The following is a 22,383-nucleotide window of genomic DNA, read 5'->3' on the forward strand; positions in this document are numbered from 1 at the left end:
AAGTTATAGATATCTACAAAAAAACATAAATAATGAATATTAGAATTAAAACATTATTTATTGTTGCCTGTTTGGCACTCTCAGTTGTTTCATCAACAGTATGTAGTATTTATATATCCATCCATTTGGAATTCCATCCAGGTATTAATATAATTTGATAAATCCATTTTTTTTTTATTTTTTTTTTTATTTATTAGTCTCTGCAAAATGAGGATATTGAAAACTTTAGAAATCAAGTTAGATTACTTCGTGCCCTTAATGAATATGACGGACTCCTCACATCGCTCCTTGGAACTGGTCTCCTCGGAAAGAATGGTGAATTTGCCAACAACAACAATAACAACCTTTTCAATGCCGAAAATGCTGCAGATGAAGGTCTCTTGACCTCACTCCTCGGAACTGGTCTCCTCGGAAAGAACGGTGAATTTGGAAACAACGCCAACAGCAACTTGAATGAATACAGACGTCAATTGGCCTTCCTCCAGGCTGTCAGCCAAGAAAACCTCATTGGATCAGTCGTTGGAACTGGTCTCCTTGCTGGTCTCCTTGGAAAGAACGCCGATGAAGAAGCATTCAATGAAGGTCTCTTGACCTCACTCCTCGGAACTGGTCTCCTCGGAAAGAACGGTGAATTTGCCAATAACAACAATAACAACAACATTGAAGAGTATCAACGTCAATTGGCTGTTCTCCGTGCTCTCAACTCTGAAAACGGTCTCTTGTCATCACTTCTCGGAACTGGTCTCCTCGGAAAGCTCGACAACAACAACAACAACAATGAAGAAAATGATCTAGTTGATGGTCTCTTGACTTCACTCCTCGGAACTGGGCTCCTCGGAAAGAATGGTGAATTTGGTAACAATGCCAACAGCAACTTGAATGAGTACAGACGTCAATTGGCCTTCCTCCAAGCTGTCAGCCAAGAAAACCTCATTGGATCAGTCGTTGGAACTGGTCTCCTTGCTGGTCTCCTTGGAAAGAACGCTGACGAAGAAGCATTCAACGAAGGTCTATTGACCTCACTCCTCGGAACTGGTCTCCTCGGAAAGAATGGTGAATTTGCCAATAACAACAATAACAACAACATTGAAGAGTATCAACGTCAATTGGCTGTTCTCCGTGCTCTCAGCTCTGACAATGGTCTCTTGTCATCACTTCTCGGAACTGGTCTCCTCGGAAAGCTCGACAACAACAACAACAACAATGAAGAAAATGATCTAGTTGATGGTCTCTTGACTTTCACTCCTCGGAACTGGTCTCCTCGGGAAAGAACGGCGAAATTTGGAAACAACGCCAACAGCAACTTGAATGAGTACAGACGTCAATTGGCCTTCCTCCAAGCTGTCAGCCAAGAAAACCTCATTGGATCAGTCGTTGGAACTGGTCTCCTTGCTGGTCTCCTTGGAAAGAACGCCGATGAAGAAGCATTCAATGAAGGTCTCTTGACCTCACTCCTCGGAACTGGTCTCCTCGGAAAGAACGGTGAATTTGGAAACAACGCCAACAGCAACTTGAATGAATACAGACGTCAATTGGCCTTCCTCCAGGCTGTCAGCCAAGAAAACCTCATTGGATCAGTCGTTGGAACTGGTCTCCTTGCTGGTCTCCTTGGAAAGAACGCCGATGAAGAAGCATTCAATGACGGTCTCTTGACCTCACTCCTCGGAACTGGTCTCCTCGGAAAGAACGGTGAATTTGCCAACAACAACAATAACAACAACAACATCGAAGAGTATCAACGACAATTGGCTGTTCTCCGTGCTCTCAGTGCTGATAATGGTCTCTTGTCATCACTCCTCGGAACTGGTCTCCTTGGAAAGCTCGACAACAACAACAACAACAATGAAGAAAATGATCTAGTTGATGGTCTCTTGACATCACTCTTTGGAACTGGTCTCATTGGAAAGAATGGTGAATACTACAACAACAATAATAATAACAACAACAACAACGCCAATATCAATGAGTATCAACGCCAATTGGATATTCTCCGTGCTCTCAGTGCTGACAATGGTCTCTTGTCGTCACTCCTCGGAACTGGTCTCCTTGGAAAGCTCGGTAACAACAATGAAAACAACAACTTCAACGAAAACTTCAACAATGAATTCGAAATCAACCAATCCCCAGCCCTCGTCCACTAAATGTAGTAACCTTGTCGTACCCCTCCCTAACCTTTTTACAAAAACATAACAATCATCACTCACCACTAGGTTCAGGTTTTGTACCCTTCCTTCCTTCCTTCCTTTATCAAAGAAAATCAAAAATAAAATACCCATTCATTTACAATTAAATAACAATTATTATTTTATCCTTTTTCGTATATATTATTTTGATATAGTTTTTTATTTCTAATCATTTATCATTATTATTATTATTATTATTAATTGTGAAAGCTAATATATAATATACCATTAATATTTTTATATATGTAATTTAATATTATTTAATATATCAATTTTTGATTAATTATTATTTTTTAGATGGGATGAGGTGATGCTTATTATTTTGGTTGGTTGATTTTGGTTGGTTTGAATTTATGATTGGTTAGTATTTATATTATTATTATTATTGTGATGATTATTATTAATATTATAAGTATTTTCTTGTTGTTGTTGATTTGTTGTCGACGTGTTGCTGTTGTTGTTGTTGTTTATACTACTGTTGCTTGAATTTAAATAAGAAGATAAATTAGAGTTTGAGGAGGAATTGGGGATGGTTGATGTGGATGAATTTGAATTGTTGAGGTTGTGTGCTTGATATTTCATATTTAACCTCATCGAGGCGACGTTTGGAGGAAGGGCATTTAATATATTGATTTTGAGTGATTCGATGCTTTCTGGGGTCGAGGCATCTCTATTCCATATCGCTATTCTTTCAATGTTGCCACGCTTGATCAAAACAATACCACAAATGTCACGCTCCGTGTCGATCGTCTCTCCAACAATACCCAATACCAAATTCTCCCAAATCAAATCAATGTCAAAGAAGATGCCTTTGGCCGGATTGTTTTGAAAGGTCAACACCCACTTGCCACCATTGACATTGATTGGGTCCTCCCAAGTTGGACTAATCCCTGCCTTAAATAAATGATATGTAGAATCCAATGCCATTTTAGATGGTAGTTTTAATTTGTGATAATATCTAAATTGATCATAAATATTTAAATAAATTAGTATAATGTTTTTTTTTTTGATTGTTGTTGATAAGTGTACATACGCCCAGAAATCTTCGACCTTTTAATATCATCAATTGATATGATTGAATAATAAATAATAATGTAATGTTGTGTATTGATTGATGTATGTTAGTACGATAAAGAGATCTTCTTCAAAATCAATGTCTTGTCTTTTCTACATACAGTTGAAAATGAACCAACGTTATCAAGTGAAGATAGATAATCATCATGTGATGTAGTTTGGTTGACGGTAGTTTGTGTTATTTTTCTTGTTGGATCGATGACCCAGATGGTCCAGGAGCAATCCAAGTTATGGTACTCTGTAGGAGCAGCGGCTGCAGCTGTCGTTGTAGTGGATGTCGAGCTGCTTGCTGACGATGGTGAATTGTCACTACCCGTGCTAGTGTTATCGCCAATGCTATATGGTATATTCATCATGATGTTTCCTTTGTTCAGTGGTTCTGTGTTGTGCTGTGCTGCGAGGTGTTGTTCGTATTCGGTTGTGTTCTTGTTATATTCTGTTTGTGTTGTTTATATAAATAATTTGAGAGAGAGGATGATGACTCGACTGACTTTAGATATATGATATGATGATGATGTTTATGATATGATGAATTCACAATTGAATAAAAGTGAAGTGAGAGATGAGATAGATAGAGATTAATATATATATATATATAAGAATGAAATCTAATTCTAATTCTATTCTATTCTATATATATATATAATTGTGTCTATAAAAGAAAAAAATACTGTTACTAAAAACGATACAACTTCAAGTCGCATGAAAAAAAATAAAAACAAATATGTATCGAACTTCATCACAAAACAAACCCACAGTAATTAATTAATCTATTTAATTTTGTATTTGTATTTGTATTTGTATTTATATGTATAGTAGTATCCTTGAAAGAGATGAAAGAACAACAACTACAACAATCTGATCAACTGATGGTCAAAGTCAAGATAGCACTCAATAACAAGGTTGTGCGAGACACTATATTTCGTTATGTTGGAGTGGTCAATAAGACCATACACTCAAGTAGTCGTATACTAGCAAGAGGAAGAGATATGATAGAGGATGCTAAACGACCGGATACTAAACTAATGATGATCGGACAGTTTGCAATGCCTCTTGACACGTTTGTCAGATACTATCTACCGGTTGCCGAGACTGTGACGCAAAGAGTTAGATGCCAAGCAATCGAAATGTACTGTGCACATCGATCTGCTCAATTAGACACACTACTCTTTCTTATCGCGTGGGCAAACTATCCAATACGCGAGCGTAATATAGTCGACTATGCATGTAGTGGTGGCCACGTGGCTATTGTCCAATACCTATTAAAAAACAATGCAATGGCTTCTAAACTGGCACTGGACAATGCATGTAGTGGTGGAAGTCTAGAGATTGTACAATTGTTACATACCATGAATAAAGGGCTATCCTCAGGGAGTCCACTGAATTTGGCAGCAACCAAAGGCCATTTAGAAATCTGCAAGTGGCTTACAATCAACAGAAAAGATGGGTGTACGACATCAGCTATGGATAATGCCGCATCTATGGGTTATCTCAGTGTCGTTGAGTTCCTCCACACGCATCGTAAAGAGGGGTGTACCACATTGGCCATGACAGAGGCTGCTTCCAACGGCCACTATCAAGTGGTTAAGTTTTTGCACACTCATAGATCGGAAGGATGTAGTAGCCATGCAATGGACGGTGCAGCAAAAAATGGCCACCTAAAAATCGTAAAGTTTCTGCACAAGCACCGTAGAGAGGGGTGTTCATCAAATGCAATACAATACGCAGCGTCAAGAAGTGACATTGACATGGTCATATTCCTAAAACATAACCGTACCGAAGGATATTATTCCAATGCTATCATGGATGCTTGTAAATTTGGAAGTCTTGATATTGTCCAACTCCTCTATCCAAAATTCGAATCAAATGTTTTAGTTAGAGAAATGGTTTGTAGTAAACATAAATAATATTTATTTATTTATTTATTTTATTAATATTAATAATCATTTTTTAAATGTATTTACCCTAGGCAATAACAACATGTATAGAGTATGATCGATTTAATATTTTTAAATGGTTGTATGCAACTAGCTCTATTGACATGAGTTTAAAATTCACTCAAGATTCACTTGAAAAGGGAGCAAAAATGGGTAGATTGGATATTATACAATGGTATAATGACAATACACAAGGTCTAGAAGGTAGTTTGGACTGGAAAAATATGATAAAGTTGTCAGCTGAAAATGGAAGATGTGATATTATAGAATGGCTACACAAAAACAAAAAGGAATTGGTTTGGACAACATATGCGATGGACAAGGCTGCTGCTATTGGATCCATTGAAACAGTGGTCTTTTTACATAATAATCGATCAGAGGGATGCACAACCAATGCTATGGATCTGGCCGCCAAGAATCAAAAATTGGAAATGTGTATTTGGTTGAGAGAAAATCGAAGTGAAGGTTGCACAGTCGAAGCTATTCGAACTGCTTTTTGTTATAATCGTAAACCATTTATGGATTTTTTCAAAAAGTATTATAGTGATACCCATAGTTCTTATTTTGATCCCTCGTTCATTAAAAAATAATAAATAAAGAGTGGAGAAAATTGATGATCGATTATTGGAACATATTATTTATTAAGTTTAAATTAAAATGACAATGATGGATAACGAGAGGAGAATGGTGAAAAGAGAGAATGATATAGAGGAAGAATTACTAGTTTTGGAATCGGAATCAGATTGTGAATTGTCACCACCTGGAACTACTGTTGTATCGGGTTTGATACTCAATTGACCATTTTCAATGGAACAGGACATTCCACCAGCACGACAGACAATAGATGAAGCTTGACAAACAATTTCATGTGGAGCTGAACATCTGGTAGATGAGGAGCTCAAGAGACCTAGACATTGGAATCCGCCTGGTGTATTACATTCACTGATACCTTGAGAGGTACAATTGATTGGAGTGCCACCTGGATACTGGACCTTGAGTTTACCTGAACGACTCAATGTACATGTGACATCAGACTCGTCTGATGACGAAGTTGATGACGAAGAGGAGGGAGAGGATGAGGAATTATCAAATGGTTGGAAATAAACAATAGTATTGTTATAGATAACATTGTTGATAGCACCGATGACATTGTGGTATCCACCATTAACTGGGTAGTTGTTGCCAAGTGAACACAACAAAATAGTCGATGTAAAGTAGGTGACTCCACACTTAACCGAACGACCACTATTGATCATTGTAATATTGACACTCGAAGAGGAGTTACCAAAATATCCTCTGACTTCAAGTCCCAATGGATAAAAAGTAGGAAGGAAAGAACTAAAGGTAAAGGTTGGGGTTGCAGATGCTAAAAAAAATACATTAAATATTAATATGAAGTAAAGTTTGTATCAATAATAATAATAGATTACATACGAATATAAACAGTAGAGTATAAACCGTAATAGGGACTTTCTAGGTAGACTTGATAGGTAGTGTTGGTTGTTGGACGTTGGCCATTTGCTAAGTGGCAAGTAACATAGGACGGGCCGGCAGATGTGATGAAACACTCAATCCATCTGTTTGGGATGTAGAGTACAACTCTCATACCATCAGTACTATGATTGTTGGAAAGATCATTACCAGTGATTCTGAATGAGTTGAGAGTGCTGTTGTAGGAGACGTTGGAGATTGAATAATTGACAGTACCAAAGTAGAGGGTACCATTAAGTCGAGCAATGTCTCCAACTTGGATAGTGACAACCTTGGTGCCAACTGGACGTGGGATGATGTTGGCAACACTACATGTGATAGTGGAACTGTCGGAACTGACAAGTGGGCATGCAGTATATTGATCAATCCACACAGACACAGATTCGAACCCGAAATAGCCTCTAGCACTTATTATATTCGATTCATTATTAAAAGAAAGACTTGCCAAAGTGTAAGGGTGAGATGCTAAATAATAATAATAATAATAAATAAAGAAGGGGAGGGGTTAGTGAATGACAATGATTTGAATGAATTTTAAGAATAGGTATGTATGTACATACTAATATTGACAGTTGAGTAAATAGTGGCAAAACTATTTCGATAGTAGACGATATACGAACCGGCTGGTACACGCTGGTTCAATTGGCAATCGAGTAATGAATGACTGACATATTCAACAGAGCAGAGAACCCATTCAGATCTGTCGCGTGAGATATAGACGGATGTTTCACTGATACTACCAGTGTCGTTGAGAACACCATTGATTCTAATTTTGTTTGGAGCGTAGTTGTAGGTAACATTGGAGATTGAATAAACCTTGTTAAAGTATAGTGTGTCATTCACAAGAACATAGTTACCAATTGTGACGGTGACCAACTTGTTGCCCGCAGTATTTCCAGGTGTACTACCAAAATTACATATGAAATTGGTGCCGTTGAAGCTGACAAGTTGACATGGGGTGTATTGATCAATCGTCACAGAGACTATTGATTGATTGGTCCCGAAATATCCCTCTGCAACTAGTACATTGTTGTCTTGTATCACACTTGCCACAGTGTAATTTGATGCTAAATGAATGAATGAATGAATGAACGAAAAAAAGCATTGTGAGTGGTGATGAAACTAAAGAGCGAGTTAATAATACATACATTGAGCATCAACACCAAGGTGCAACAAGTAGACTGTGGCCAATAAAAATATAAACTGTATTGATTTATACATTCTATTCTATTCTAGATAACAACAAGTTATAAAGAACAGAAATCGAATCTAAAGGAAGAAGACGGTCATTGTCTTTTTTTTTTTTTTTTTTCCTCCCTTATTGCTACTACGTAGGCAACATTACAAGAAATTTTTATAGGCAAACTTAAGTCCGTCAGCCCAGGGTTTCGAATCAAGATCTTCAGATGCGATGACCAAGTGATGCAATCCCCTGGACATTGTGATCCACCTTCTGCATTACTTTACAAACTGTCAGCGATTGTCAGGTACAATTGATTGGATGTGTCACCCAGATTATCGAGACTGTGTTGGGATCGTCAACCATTTATCAAAAAAGAATTATAATTATAGTGATACTCATAGTTCTTATTTTGATCTCTCTAGGAATTCACTAAAAAATAATAATAATAAAAGAGAGAGATCTAGATTCTAGATCTAGATAGAGTTTTAGATTTATATCTGATAGCTAAGAAGTATAAAAAACTAAAATTGTGAATACTTTATAACCTACTCTCTCCCAAAATATTGAAACCAAAGTTTTTGTTTGATTATAGTTTGAAAATTAAATACATATATATATTTATATATATATTATATATAATATAAATATTATTCAAGAGAATGGAAAATAATAATAACAATACTTTTTTAGAGACATTGAATCAATGAATCAGACATTGAAGGAAAATAGTCAAAGATCCTTAGTGGTAGGAAATGATCAATTTAATGAGGTTGGAATAGATATCCAAATACCTTCTTATATGGAGACTTTCCATATCTTGGTAGCTAGAGAACAAGCTCGAAGACTCGGGGATATAAACCAAAAACAAGTAAATACCAGGTTGTTATTATTGCCATCTACTAAACCTAAACGTGAATATGACCACCATTTATCCTTTGATTACTTGGTTATTTTTCATGACCCTCAAGTGGAACATGTATTTAACCAATTTGTACCACCCATCATTGGTGACTATCCAACTGGTCCCAAAAAGATAAATGTAGAGTAAGTTTAAAAAAATCACAATTCCTTAGAACTTACAACTCATGACACTAATACATCTGTCTATCTATCTATCTATCTATCTATCTATCTATCTATCTATCTATATCTATCTAGTGCAATGACAGAAATAGAGATTGTTAGGATGGCAATATTTTATTGTGACAGATTCACGATCTTGGCAACAGACACTTTGCCTGCTAAAAGAAAGAAATTTTCAAACTTTTTGAAATATCAACTCGTTAGATAGAACTTTATTATTATTATTGATAGATTAGTTAAGTTCCATTTAAGAAGAATATTCAATAAATTATTGTTACAATCTATCTTTTTTTTATCTTAAAAAATAGAAAATTCAAAAATCGACCAATAGAGTATTTTTAGTCTGTTGAACTTCATTCAATTAATATTAATTCAAAGAGATAGAAGAGAGAGAGAGAGAGAGACAGATATATAGAACAAGAAGGAGATGTTTAGTAAGAAATATAAAGATGTATTTGAACAAGAGGAAGGAGATAGCAAATCAAATGGCAACAAAAAACAAGACAACTATGATGACTATGAATTCGATGAAGACGAATTAATGAAAGATAGTAGTGATGATGATGATGACGACGATGATGATAGTAGCGATGATGATGATGATCATCATCAAGATAAAGATGGTGTTCATATTCAATCAACTGAAAATGTTGAACATTTAGAAATCAAAGTAAGATTCAAACATATCATTCATTGCAATGAACCACATCATATCATATCTTATTTTAAAACTAACATATCTCTCTCTTTTTTTTTGTATATAGTTAAGAGAAAATCAATACAACTTTGATTTACATATAGAATATATTGATGCTTTAAAAAAGGCAAAGCTATTGGATCGTCTAAGAGAGGCTAGATTTGCAGCCCAACGATTATTCCCATTACCTCTCTCGGTTTGGGTATCATGGTTATCCGATGAACAACAACTATCATCACCTCTTCAAGAACAAGAAAAAATAGATTTATTTGAAAAAGCAATTAATGATTATTTATGTATGTTAAATCAAATCATATCATTATTATTATATCATTTTCATTTTACTAACTTCTTTTTATTTTTTAATTTAATTTTAGCAATTAATGTTTGGGTACAATATTGTAAATTTATAGAAAATCAAGTTATATCAAATTTGGGAGGAGATATTAAAAGTGGAGAAGATGAAAGATTAAAAAGAGTACGTGATATGTATGAAAGAGCAGTCATTGCATGCTCGGATCACATGGTCGATAGTTTCAAGTTGTGGAATACCTACCGAACATTTGAACAACAAGTATTGGCAATGATCCCAACCGAAGCAACCGAGGATATCAAGACCAAACAATTGGCAAGAATCAGATCAATCTATCAAAGACAATTATCATGTCCACAAATGAATCTTGAACAAACCTATCAAGATTATGAACAATGGGAACAAAGTCAAGTCAATTCTTCTTCCTCCTCCTCCTCCTCTGCCGCCGCTACCAATATACAAACAAGATATCAATTAGCATTAAAAGTAATAGAGGATAGAAAAGATTATGAAAAGGCAGTGGTTGATGCCAAGACGACCGGTGAAGGAGGATCTACATTGGAAAAATGGCAAGAATATATTGGATTTGAAAAAAAGGATCAGTCAAAGAAACTAAACAGAATAGCTATACTCTACGAACGAGCATTGCAAGAAAACTATTTTGTCTTTGATTTGTGGAAACAGTATTTGGGATTCTTGGAGCACGATTTCAAGGCTCCAAGTGCCACCATTTTCTCGGTTTTGGAACGAGCATCGCGTAATGTGTATTGGTCAGGGGACATTTGGAGTATCTACATGTCACGTTTGGAAAAGTATAGTGACAAGGACGATATGATTCTCAAGGTCGATCAAGTGTTTGAGAGAGCTTTGGTGGCAGGCTTGTCGGGTCCGACCGAATATCAACACATCTTTTCAACACGATTCGATATCTTGTGGCGTCACCAAAAGAAGGAGGGTGGTGCTGGTGCACCATTGTTGGACGAAGAAAAAGTAAACATGTTTGAACAACATTTCCAAAAAGAATACGAAGTGCTTGTAAGCTTGGGAATGGACGTGTCAGAGAGTTTGATGTTCCGTGCCAAATTCGAGGCCTATCAACTCGACAATAGCACGTTGGCCGATCAAACATTCCAACTGTTGTATGCCGGTGCACCACATCTCTATCATCTAGTGGACGAGTACATTCGCTTCAAGATTACAAAGCAAAAGGATATTGACGGTGCGCGTGAAATTTACAAAAAGGCGGTCAAGACAATTGCAGAGACGTCGCGTATCTGGCAAGACTGGCTCAATTTCGAGCGTGTCTATGGTACGTTGCAAACGTCTGATCATGCGACACACGTCTACCAAGACACTGTCCAACGATACCAAGCCAAACAACAAAAAGAATTTGAAAAGCAAAAACTCCAACAAGCACAACAAAGAAAGGCACTCGAAGACAAGAAACGTAAAAAGGAAGAGAAACAAGAGGGAGGAAAAGCATTGGGTGCCGGCGACGGACGTGGTTCACTTAAAAAGAAAAAGATTGAAAAGACGACCATCTACATTTCAGGTCTTCCCTTTTCCGCACATTCAAATGATCTCGTAAAGATGATCAACGAACGTGTTGGTGACTTGAAAGAAGTGCATTTAGTGTCAGACAAGAATGGTAAATCCAAGGGTATTGCCTTTGCCGAATTTAACACGAGCGATGCTGCCCAAAAATGTATCGACACGTTACACGGTGACATAACATTCAACGAAAAGCATCCAATCAATGTTACCTACTCGAAAAAAGAATTTAAACAACAAAGTGAACAAGAAAAGAATACACAACTACACTTTGAACAAGAACAAAAACGTTTGGCACAAATCGAAATCAACTTTGAAAATAGTGAAGGAAAGACTGTTTTCATTAACAATCTTTCGAGTAATGTCACAAAAGAAAAACTTCAATCATTTATTGAAAGTAATGGTGCCACTGTATCGGATGTACGTGTCATTGTAAAGGCTCGTCCATTTGCCTATGTCGATTTGCCTACCCCGGAACAAGTCCAAAACGCCCTTAAACTCAACAACAAGTATTTCCTTGGTAATTACATGCGTGTTGCCTTGTCCAAACCACCACCTGGTAGTGCTCCAAGAGAACATAAACCAAATCCAAACAAGACTGAAATTGTTGCCAATCCATTTGATTCAAAACCAGGTGATGAAGAGATGACAACTAGTACAACTTCAACAACAACCGCAGTTCCCACTAGAAAACCAGTATTATTTATTCCAAGAGGTTTAAAAAAAGCCCCAGCAACTTCAAATAAATAATTAAATTAAAAATTGGGATAAATAATTTATTTAATTATTTAATTATTTAATCGATTAGTTATAATCCCAAACTTTAATAGTATGATCACTACTACAACTAACAAGTTTATCCTTTTTAAATTCTAGCCAATCGACGCTACCAGTATGTTGACCAAGAGTGTACAGATAACTGTTTCCAGGTTTGTCAAGATCCCAAACCTTGATTTTGTTGTCCAATCCACCACTGACCATTCGATTATCTTTGACTTGGAAATGTTTGATTGATTTGGTGTGACCTTTGAATACCTTTGAACAGGTAAGTTGTGAAAATGATTGTTGTTGTTGGTCACCGAGAACTACTGGTGCTAGTTGCTGTTGTTGTTGTTGTTGTCCAATATTTAAATCCCAACTATGTAGATTGTTACAAGAAGAGGTGTAGATGACGTTGTTTCTAAATTGTATGTGCCATACTGGACAGCATAGAGGGTTAGAGAGCATAGCTTGTAACGAGCCTGTTCGTAGGTTCCAAACCGAGATGGTCCCATTATTGTGTCCAGACGCTACATTCCAGTTGGGGTTGGACGGTGAGAATCCCTGATGATTGATTTGAAGGCAATGAACGGGGGAATTGGATGCCATGGTATGGATGTGCTTGCCAGTGCGGATATCCCAGATACGACAGGTTCGGTCTTGGGCACCACTGACGATTAAATTCTCATTGGCCATTTGTACATAGTAGATGCGTCCAGAGTGTCCGAGTAGTGACATGGTCTGTTGACCAGTGCTCATGTCCCATAGACGTACGGTCTTGTCGTCACCACCACTCACCAAAACATTGTCGCTGTTAAACTCTAGCATCCACACTGACCCTTGGTGGCCTTTGAATGTCGACATGCACTTGCCAGTATTACTCGACCAAATCTTGAGAGTACTGTCATCCGAGCCACTGACGACTACGTCACGCTCAAAATGGAACGAGTTGATAACGTCTGTATGACCAACCAACGTGTGTTGGCACACTCCCTCTTCAATATCCCATACCTTCATGACACCGTCCTCTGAACCACTGACCAAAGTTTGTTTGTGAAACTGTACACCCCAAACACCTTCTTGGTGTCCATACAATGTGTGTACTGAGCATCTACCCTTTTTCCAATTCTTTTCTACAATGACTCGCTTTTGGAATAAATGTTGGTACGACTTTTGTTGTTGTTGTAATTGATTATGTGCTTGTGGTTGGTATGATGGTAGCTTTGATTTCTTTTTGTTACTCCAATTCAATGCCGACCAATGTTGTTTGTACAGTTGTTTCCAAATCACAAATACGCTACTAATTTCCTTTACATTGCGATTGACAGATTGTAACTGGCAAATATCTCTATAATCCAAAAAACTAAATACATGTACCATTATTTCAAATGGTAATAATAATTCCATATTTGATAATTCACTAGTTATCTTTCTATTCATATTATTATTATTTAATTTATGATAATATTGTAAATTATTATTATTAGGTTGTTCTGTAGACATTATTAAATCATTATCATTATCAATGTTTAACTCTGGAACTAATTGAGTATCGTTATTATAATTACAATTATAATTATTATTCTTATTATTGTCAGGTGCATTGTCATATAGTTCTTCTATTGCTATTAAATTGTTTAAAGTGGATGAAGTCGATGAATAATAAATTCCACCATTATTATTATTATTTAAATTATTCTTTATATTTTTGTTATTATCGGTATTATGGTGTGACATTTTTTGTTTCTTCCATTCTGTATTATTATTATCTTTGAATTCTAATCTTTTATTTGTAGATGTAATCGATGAAAATCCATTTCTCCATTGTTGAAATAAATTTGGAAATGAGAATCCTCCTCCTCCACCACCACTCGTATTATTATTATTATTATTATTTGTAGTTGAGCAAGTAGGGGTTTGCTCGTCCATAGAAGAGGAGGATGAGGAATTGTTGTTGGAATGTGAAATTAATCTTGACATGGATAATATATCCTCCAAGTCTTGTGCTACTACTTGTTCTTCTTCTTCTTCCTCGTAGTTTATTATTCTTTGTAGTTGTTGTTCCTCCTCGTCCTCGTATTCTATGTCTTGGTCGTCGTCGTCGTCGTCGTAGTCTTCGTCGTTGTTGATTTGTTTCTTTTTAGTGATTAATAAAGTTGTCAAAATATTGATTAAATTTGGTGATCCACAAAATCCACCTCCAGAAGACGATGATGATGATCTTGATAAATTAAATCCCTGGTTATGATGGTGGTGGTGATGGCCGTGTCCTCCACTACCAATAGAAGATGGTGAAGACAATGGAGTATGTGCTGCTGCTGTATCCAATACTATTATTTGTTCTCTTTCCTGATTATTCATTCATTAATTATTATTATTATTTATTATTAATTATTAATTATTTTCTCTCTATACAATTATTATTTCTTTTTACTATTATTATTATTATTTTAATGTGATAGATAATAATAATAGGGATATGTTATATGAATATCCGACAATCGTATTTTTTAAATGGTCAATAACATAACGATAACAAACCGCCAGTATTTATATTATTATTATTACGATTATTTATACAATGATATAAAGATCAATAAAAGATAGATAGATAGATAGATAAATAGAAAGACAAATTTATATATCCAAAAAAAATGGATGAACCAATCTCTTTCCTCTTCACTGCAGCGGATGGGAGAAGGATAGTACTATAAATATGATTATTATTGATATTCGAATTGTTGATGTTATTGGTCTGCTTGTTTGTGTTGTGGGTGGTGTCTGTCATTCTGTCTGTCTGTCAGAACGTTTTCTCTTTTCTTCCTCATCTTCCTCCTCCCTTTTCCATAAAAAGTAAGCAAAAGGAATGGCAGTAGGACTTATTCTACTCAACAACACACTTTTGAGAGTGAGACAAAAAGAAGAGAGGATAACATCATTCGTCTGTCCGTTAAGATCTCTCTCCCCTAAACAAACAAATTTCCCCACTCCACGTGAGTTTGTTTGTTTGTTTGTTGTCTTTCTTTCCTTGAGAGAAAGTTAATTAAACTTTACGTTGGTTAGTTTGCATAAACAATTTGTAGTTTACCCCCTCTTTATATGATTACTATTATTATTGTTGTTGTTGCAGAGATGAGAGATGGGTTGATTGATAAACAGAAATTCGAATTGTGGTTGGAGGGGGGTGTGTTTGTGTGAATTGAAACGATTCGTCAAAACGTTGTTGTAAAGCTATATATTATATCTTTTCTTTCCAAAAACTACTGTCGATCAGTAAATCACCTGCAATCTCTTTTTGGTTCGATTTATTTGATTTAATTAATTTAATTACATTTTAAAAAATCTTTTAAATTTAGATTTCTTTTTCTCTTTTGTTTGTTGTTGTTGTTGATTATTATTTTGATTATTTTGATTATTTTGATTATTTTGATTATTATTATTTAAAATGATTTCACCATCTTTTTCTTTAATTAATAAACCTAAAATTTTTGATGGACCTTGATATAATTTGTTGACTAGTAATTTTAGATGATTACTTTGATAATGATTGACAAGGAATTGAGCAATCTCTTTTGTGGTTTGACTTTCAAATGCTTGGTAGGGACATGAAAGATGTGGGAATTGGTGGACGACCAGTGATGCCACTTCAAACTTTTGTGACTTGGCAGCATTCTCGATGATCGATGATGTACATTCATCCTTGTCATAGGCATCGTGGGTGAATATGTATTGTAATACTTCATAGTGTCCTCCCTTGGCTGCTTGATTGAGCCAATTCTCTTTACATTTTTGTTTGTAAATCGTGCCAAGGTATTGGACAATCTCGAGACATCCACTACGCACGGCAAACCCCATAGCGTTGGGCGAGATATTGACCATCTTTCCCGAGTAGTGAAGATACTTGAAGCATTTGATGGCCGACATTTTACAAGCTTGGTCGACGAGTAGAGTGTAGTGATTGTCGGTGGTCAGCAAGGGAAGAGAGTCGAAATAGGCGAGTATATCAACTCGGTCACGTGCGATAATCACTTCGTTAAAGTAGTGTGTTGCCCAACTCGCCGAGGCAAGGTCACGTGTCCAGATTGGAGCGATATAGGTGACGACATCAATCGATTTGGTGGCATTCAGAATACACGAGTACAAACTAGGTACCTTTTGTGAGGCTGGTGCTTTGGTGAGCAGGTATTTGACCATGTGCAGGTGTTGACTGGCTGCGAGGATGTGTTGGCGAAACATGTGTTGTTCGATGACATATCCTTTGAGAACAATGTCGATAACGTGGTCGTACAGCTCGATACTACCAATTTGACAGAGCGGGTCTATTAAATTGGAAAAGACGGCATGACTGTCACGCGTGACCATCCCCATGGGCAGTATCTGGTTCTCTAGCAAGTACCAAGCCATGCCGATAGAGTCTCCACGCGCCATTTTGACTGTTTCGGCAACCGTGTTGTCCAGACATCCCTCTGTACGATTACGATGAAGGAATTTGACTACATCTATAAACCCACCGAGTGCCGCATAGTGGATGGCTAGCGCATTGGCACCTTCTCTTCGAGTATTGTGTAAATATTCGACCACTGAAAGATGTCCTCCTGCCGCAGCCTTGACCATAGCATCGGCAGTACACCCTTCTTTACGATGGTCGTTCAAATATTGTACAATATTTAAATGGCCATTCTTTGCACCAAGGTTCATGGCGGCTGTTGAAGCAGGTGCACCTATCTTGTCCAAGTACTCGACAATGTCGAGATACCCAAGTTCTGCAGCACGATCCAATGCCTTGGCAGCCAACGATACGGTGTTGCCGCCAAGGCAGATCTGAGAGTACACCAACTCGACCATTTCAAGTGACCCTGATGACACGGCATCATAAACAATCGGACTTGTCAATAGTATATCGACACCACCTTCCAAACGTGTGTCTCTGTGCTCTAATAGTAATCGCACCAATTCAACCGACCGACCAGCCACTGCTTTCTCGACAACTGTGATTGTATATTTGGCAGATGGACATGACTCCAAAATATATCGTACAATATGAATGTGTTCAAAGATCGTAGCCAACTCGAAACATCTATCGCCGACACCGACCATGAGATAAGGAAAGGACGTGTCAGATGACAAAAGATAGGTGAGTATCTCTATATGACCACACTGACACGCCATCTCTACAGTTGTCATAGTTGGTCGTACGCCAATAGTATCAACCACATAACGCACACAATCTAAGCTACCACTAGCAACTGTGTTGTCCAATACCCAACTAACCGATCCAAAGCAATCACCAAGTATCTGAGGTAACCACCTTGCATTATCTCTTTCCAACAATGGTGTTGTAGTTGTTGCATACCGTTCATTTAAACTAGTGTATAGTGGTAGTTTAAAGTAATGTGGATACAAGTAATGAATACGCTCCAATACAACTACATCTTTACAATTCCTAAGTAACCTTGGCAATGCTCTAAAGTAAATGACAAAGTCAGATTCTACATGTACAAGATTCACAGACATCAACTTGTCTTTAAACACATTAAATGAACGTTTCTGTCTTTCCAATCTCTTTTTATAATGATCTATTCTACTAATTTGTGTATTAATACTATTCATAGTTGTACTACTATCATTATTGACCTTTAAATCATCATCATCATCTTCATTATCTAGCCTACAATAACGTAGAAATGATACAGATTTACTTGTCATTTCATTGTATTTGATTGTCTCTACTACACCATGACTACCTCCAACTCGATAGGCATCATTGATCAAAGGTATAAATGATACAATGTGTCTAACCAATAACTTGTTTTTGAATAATGATCTCACCACTCTTTCTTTTTCTTCACCTTCTTCTTTTAAATTCATTATTTAAATAAATATAAATAAAATACAACAATATACAAGTAATATAATATATAATAAATAACAATAAATTATCTTTTACTACTGGGTGACAACCATGATCTTAAAATAGATACGCCAATACAACTTTTAAAGAAAGAAATTCAATGAAAAAATATCTAGAATCATAGTGCACTTTCGTGTCACACACAAGTGATCGTTTTACCCATATTGTAGTGTGAACATGGGAATGTAATAAATAATAATAATAATAATATTAAATATTTATTAATTAATTAAATAATTAATAAAGTAATTAAGCAATATTATTATTATTATTATTAAGATCTTAAGATCCTACACCGTCATAATCTTGGTAGTAGGTTAAAAACCATTTCAATTCAAATGTAGAATTTGAACCGGTATAACGTAAATTGATAGGATCATATTCCGACTCATGTTCTTGTTTTCGTTGAGTGATGATTCCACCTGTCATTGTCTGTTTCTCCAACACCAATACATTTCTATTGTCTGCGTCCAATCTTTGAATTGAAAATTGATAGGTTGTGGGAGGTTGATTGGTCCCATTTTCAATAATGATTGATAAATCTCTAACATTGGTATGGTTGATCCCTTCATCTAATCTAAATACTGAACCTGATTTTGAAGTAAATTCCTTCAACTTGAATTAGCTAATAATTTGCAAGTTAGATGTGTGGTGCACTTTGAGTCGGAGGAGATTGATTGTTTCTAGGTTGGGTGGATAGTTGGATGGAAACGTGATCTGATGACCTGCGATATTTAACACTACAATACGAGAGCCTTTTCAAACTGCGAGGCAGTACGTCTGAATACTTACATTCATCTTTAGTTTAACGAGTGATTGAGGGAGTTTGATTGGATTCTTACAGTCTCCAGAGACGGTTAGGTGAGTCAGTGACGGCGGGAATACAACTTGTTCAAGTATATTTATCCTCTCTGCATAATTATGTATTGTAACCTTTTCAACAGTGGATGGGATGATATTGGCTGGAATGACATTCTCACATTCGCGAATAACCAGTTTCTTGAGAGATTGGCTGGACTTTAGACTGACCCTTCCATCAACCAATAAGCTTCCATCAACACGCAGTGTCTCCAACAATGGCATAACTGAGGGGATGCGCACCCAATAGGACCAGATTGTAAGAGTCTGGATGGAAGGAGGGACACTAGTCTCGATACTGTACTTTCTGCCGGTTGGGTAGTCAATGCGATCAATGAGCTTGAGTGTCTCGAGGTTGGGTATGTTCGAGATCGATGAATGCTTGTTCTTCCACATCTACCTCTCTTCGCAAGGTGATATTAAGTTTGACAAGCGACACCAACGAATGGAATGTATCTCGTGGAGGTACCTTGCTCAATCTGAGGGTGAGTGACGTCAAGCTGATTGGTAATTGATCCGACTCTATACTAGACACAAAATGATTTTGAAGCTCTGATCAGCGGCACGCACAGCATGGGAGGTGCCCTCCCCCCACCACTTGAGTGTTGTATGTTGACCAAGATGCACCTCTTTTGCACCTCGAACCGAAAGATGTTCGAGATGAGGCAATAGAACCAAGATCAACAACTGGATTAGTATTACTATTTGAGTAATAATGTTTTTTTGTTTTGTTAAAGATGAATAGTGTCTCGATTGATGGTATGTCGTTGTAGATTGATTGTATTGTTGATTGTTGGTAATTGGTTACCAAAGCAGTTGTAATGTTACTCTTGTCAGAGCTAGTTCTGTTGGTAGAGGATGAGATACGTTGTTGTATCCATTGAGGATAGTTGTCTAAATGTTCAAAGAATTCCCCAAAGATGACATGTTGATCAGATACACTATTCTCCAATATATCTTTAAATGTGTTGAGTTTGAATTGAGTAGCCGTTGCTTTAAACTGCTTCGAGGGGTTATGCCTTTGAATCTAATCAATCTTCTAACAGTATATCTGTTTACAAGTTAACAACAAACATATTATATCTCCATTATCTATCTGTGATATGATATGTAGTAGTAATAGATTTGATAACTTTAATAGAGACATAATAATAGTAGTCAAAGAGACATTCGTGCATAGATATTGTGCGAGAGTGCCGAAAGATAATAAAAAAAAACTATTTATTTCATGGTTTTACATTTTGTGTTCCAAGAAGAATCGTCATCGTTGTCGCTGTCTTTATCATCATCACTATCATCATCGTGGTCGCTCTCATTTTCTTCATCATCATCATCTTTATCGTAGTATCTGTCTTTGACAAAACTCCATTTCAATTCAAATGGAGGGTCAGAGTGTGAATCCAAATGTAAATAGATGGGATGATACTGTGTCTGCTGATCATCTTGTTGTTGTTGCTGGTCGATTACTGTTATTCGTCGTTGAGTGATGATTCCACCTGTCATTGTCTGTTTCTCCAATACCAATACATTATTGTTGTCTGTGTCCAATCTTTGAATTGAAAAATGATAGGTGGGATGAGGTCCACGAGAAAAATCGTCAATAATGATAGATAAATCTCTAACATTGGTATGGTTGATCACTTCATCCAACCTAAACACAAATTCCGAAATATCTCCCAATAGTTTGCAAGTTAGATGTGTGATACTGGGTGGTAGCCATTGTTGTTGTTGCGAGACAACGTCTTTGGTTAACTTGGAGGTGATTGAAAAGATTGTAGGGCCACCATACAACCAATCACTACTTTTTGCTAATGTCATCAATAGGTTGGTGACAGATGGCGGTATATTGTCAATCACAAGGTGGTCCACTTTGAGTTGGAGTAGATCGATTGTGTCAAGATTGGGTGGATAGTTGGATGGGAATGTCATCAAACGACATGAAGAGCCAGTACTACAATACGACAGTTTTTTCAAACCGAGAGGCAGTACGATTGAACCTTTATATCCAAGCCTTAGTTTAACGAGTGATTGGGGTGGTTTTATATATTCAGGGTCCCCAGAGATGGATAGGTGAGTCAGTGACGGGGGGAATACAACTTGTCCAAGTATATATAAATCTCTTGCATGATTATGTATTGTAACCTTTTCAACAGTAGATGGGATGATATTGGCTGGAATGACATCCTTACATTCGTGAATAACCAGTTTCTTGAGAGATTGGCTGGACTTTAGACTGACATTTCCATCAACCAATACCTTTCCATGCACACACAGTGTCTTCAACAATGGCATGACATACTGTGATGGGATGTGTGCCCAATCGGACCGGATTGCAAGAGTCTTGATTGAAGGAGGGACACTAATCTCGATACTGCACTTGCAAATAATTGGGTAGTTAATGCGATCAATGAGTTTGAATGTCTCGAGGTTGGGTAGATGTTCGAGATCGATGAATGCTTGTTTTTGCTCCTCCTCCTCCTTTTTCTCCTCCTCAAAGATTGGTCCACCTTGATTTCGTAGCCAGATCTTGAGTTTGACGAGTGACTTTAATGAATGGAATGTATCTCGTGGAGGTGTCTTGCTCAATGTGAGAGTGAGTGACGTCAAACTGATTGGCAATTGATCTGGTCCCATTCTCGACACAAAATGATTCTTGAAGCTTAGATCGGTCAGCGATACGAATCTGGTGAGTCCCAAGTCGGCGAGTGCGTATGAGGTACCAACATGTAGTTTCAGAGATTTGAGTGTTGTATGTTGACCAAGTTTCACCTGTTTTACACCATAAACCGAAAGATGTTCGAGACGAGACAACAATGCAATAGAACCAAGATCTACCACTGAATTACTATAATTATGATAAAAAAGGTACTCTTGTCTTTCTTTTTTTGTTTTGTTGATGATGAATAGTGTCTTGATTGATGGTATGTTGTAGAGTGATTGTATTGTTGGTTGTTGGTAATTGGTTACTAAAGCAGTTGTAATGTTATTCTTGTCAACTCTGTCTATAGTAGCCGATATACGTTGTTGTATCCATTGAGGATAGGTGTCGACTATTGGAGACAGTACACAGAATTCCCCAAAGATGACATGTTGATCAGATACACTATTCTCCAATATATCTTTAAATGTGTTGAGTTTGAATTGAGTAGCTGTTGCTATAAACTGCTTTGATATCTCTCCCTTGTCAGTGATCGCTTCTATGCCTTTGAATCTAATCAATCTTCTAACACTACCATTACGATATAACTGTTTACAAGTTAACAACAAACATACTGTATCTCCGTTATCTATCTGTGATATGATATGTAGCAGTAATAGATTCGATAACTTTAATAGAGACATA

The 22,383-nt window shown here is 36.8% G+C and overlaps 9 protein-coding genes across 9 annotated transcripts; 3 read left to right on the forward strand and 6 right to left on the reverse strand.

Annotated features, from left to right (window-relative positions):
• Positions 1-32: 32 nt before the first annotated feature.
• DFA_06325 (uncharacterized protein) lies at positions 33-2,141 on the forward strand (the record flags this gene model as incomplete). The annotated part of the gene is made up of 2 exons (XM_004361972.1): positions 33-98; positions 198-2,141. 2 exons carry the CDS (start codon positions 33-35, stop codon positions 2,139-2,141), a joined length of 2,010 nt encoding a protein of 669 aa, XP_004362029.1.
• Positions 2,142-2,534: 393 nt separating this feature from the next.
• Positions 2,535-3,610, reverse strand: DFA_06326 (uncharacterized protein; the record flags this gene model as incomplete). The annotated part of the gene is made up of 2 exons (XM_004361973.1): positions 2,535-3,077; positions 3,359-3,610. 2 exons carry the CDS (start codon positions 3,608-3,610, stop codon positions 2,535-2,537), a joined length of 795 nt encoding a protein of 264 aa, XP_004362030.1.
• Positions 3,611-4,090: 480 nt separating this feature from the next.
• DFA_06327 (uncharacterized protein) lies at positions 4,091-5,784 on the forward strand (the record flags this gene model as incomplete). Its single annotated transcript, XM_004361974.1, has 2 exons — positions 4,091-5,143; positions 5,227-5,784. The coding sequence occupies 2 exons, from the start codon at positions 4,091-4,093 to the stop codon at positions 5,782-5,784; spliced, it is 1,611 nt and encodes a 536-aa protein (XP_004362031.1).
• Positions 5,785-5,841: 57 nt separating this feature from the next.
• Positions 5,842-7,906, reverse strand: DFA_06328 (uncharacterized protein; the record flags this gene model as incomplete). Its single annotated transcript, XM_004361975.1, has 4 exons — positions 5,842-6,560; positions 6,629-7,150; positions 7,246-7,752; positions 7,834-7,906. 4 exons carry the CDS (start codon positions 7,904-7,906, stop codon positions 5,842-5,844), a joined length of 1,821 nt encoding a protein of 606 aa, XP_004362032.1.
• A 665-nt stretch (positions 7,907-8,571) lies between these two features.
• Positions 8,572-12,262, forward strand: DFA_06329 (uncharacterized protein; the record flags this gene model as incomplete). Its single annotated transcript, XM_004361976.1, has 5 exons — positions 8,572-8,912; positions 9,027-9,048; positions 9,367-9,621; positions 9,716-9,944; positions 10,026-12,262. The coding sequence occupies 5 exons, from the start codon at positions 8,572-8,574 to the stop codon at positions 12,260-12,262; spliced, it is 3,084 nt and encodes a 1,027-aa protein (XP_004362033.1).
• Positions 12,263-12,316: 54 nt separating this feature from the next.
• Positions 12,317-14,632, reverse strand: DFA_06330 (uncharacterized protein; the record flags this gene model as incomplete). The annotated part of the gene is made up of 1 exon (XM_004361977.1): positions 12,317-14,632. One exon carries the CDS (start codon positions 14,630-14,632, stop codon positions 12,317-12,319), a length of 2,316 nt encoding a protein of 771 aa, XP_004362034.1.
• Positions 14,633-15,055: 423 nt separating this feature from the next.
• DFA_06331 (uncharacterized protein) lies at positions 15,056-18,139 on the reverse strand (the record flags this gene model as incomplete). The annotated part of the gene is made up of 2 exons (XM_004361978.1): positions 15,056-15,155; positions 15,603-18,139. The coding sequence occupies 2 exons, from the start codon at positions 18,137-18,139 to the stop codon at positions 15,056-15,058; spliced, it is 2,637 nt and encodes an 878-aa protein (XP_004362035.1).
• Positions 18,140-18,464: 325 nt separating this feature from the next.
• On the reverse strand, positions 18,465-19,265 carry DFA_06332 (uncharacterized protein; the record flags this gene model as incomplete). Its single annotated transcript, XM_004361979.1, has 2 exons — positions 18,465-18,791; positions 18,975-19,265. 2 exons carry the CDS (start codon positions 19,263-19,265, stop codon positions 18,465-18,467), a joined length of 618 nt encoding a protein of 205 aa, XP_004362036.1.
• Positions 19,266-19,596: 331 nt separating this feature from the next.
• On the reverse strand, positions 19,597-22,382 carry DFA_06333 (uncharacterized protein; the record flags this gene model as incomplete). Its single annotated transcript, XM_004361980.1, has 2 exons — positions 19,597-19,997; positions 20,279-22,382. 2 exons carry the CDS (start codon positions 22,380-22,382, stop codon positions 19,597-19,599), a joined length of 2,505 nt encoding a protein of 834 aa, XP_004362037.1.
• Between the last annotated feature and the right edge of the window lies 1 nt (position 22,383).

The sequence above is a fragment of the Cavenderia fasciculata genome, assembly GCF_000203815.1.
Source record: "Cavenderia fasciculata unplaced genomic scaffold Scf_Dfasci-G-p-12c09.r1-3, whole genome shotgun sequence".
Taxonomy (NCBI): domain Eukaryota; phylum Evosea; class Eumycetozoa; order Acytosteliales; family Cavenderiaceae; genus Cavenderia; species Cavenderia fasciculata.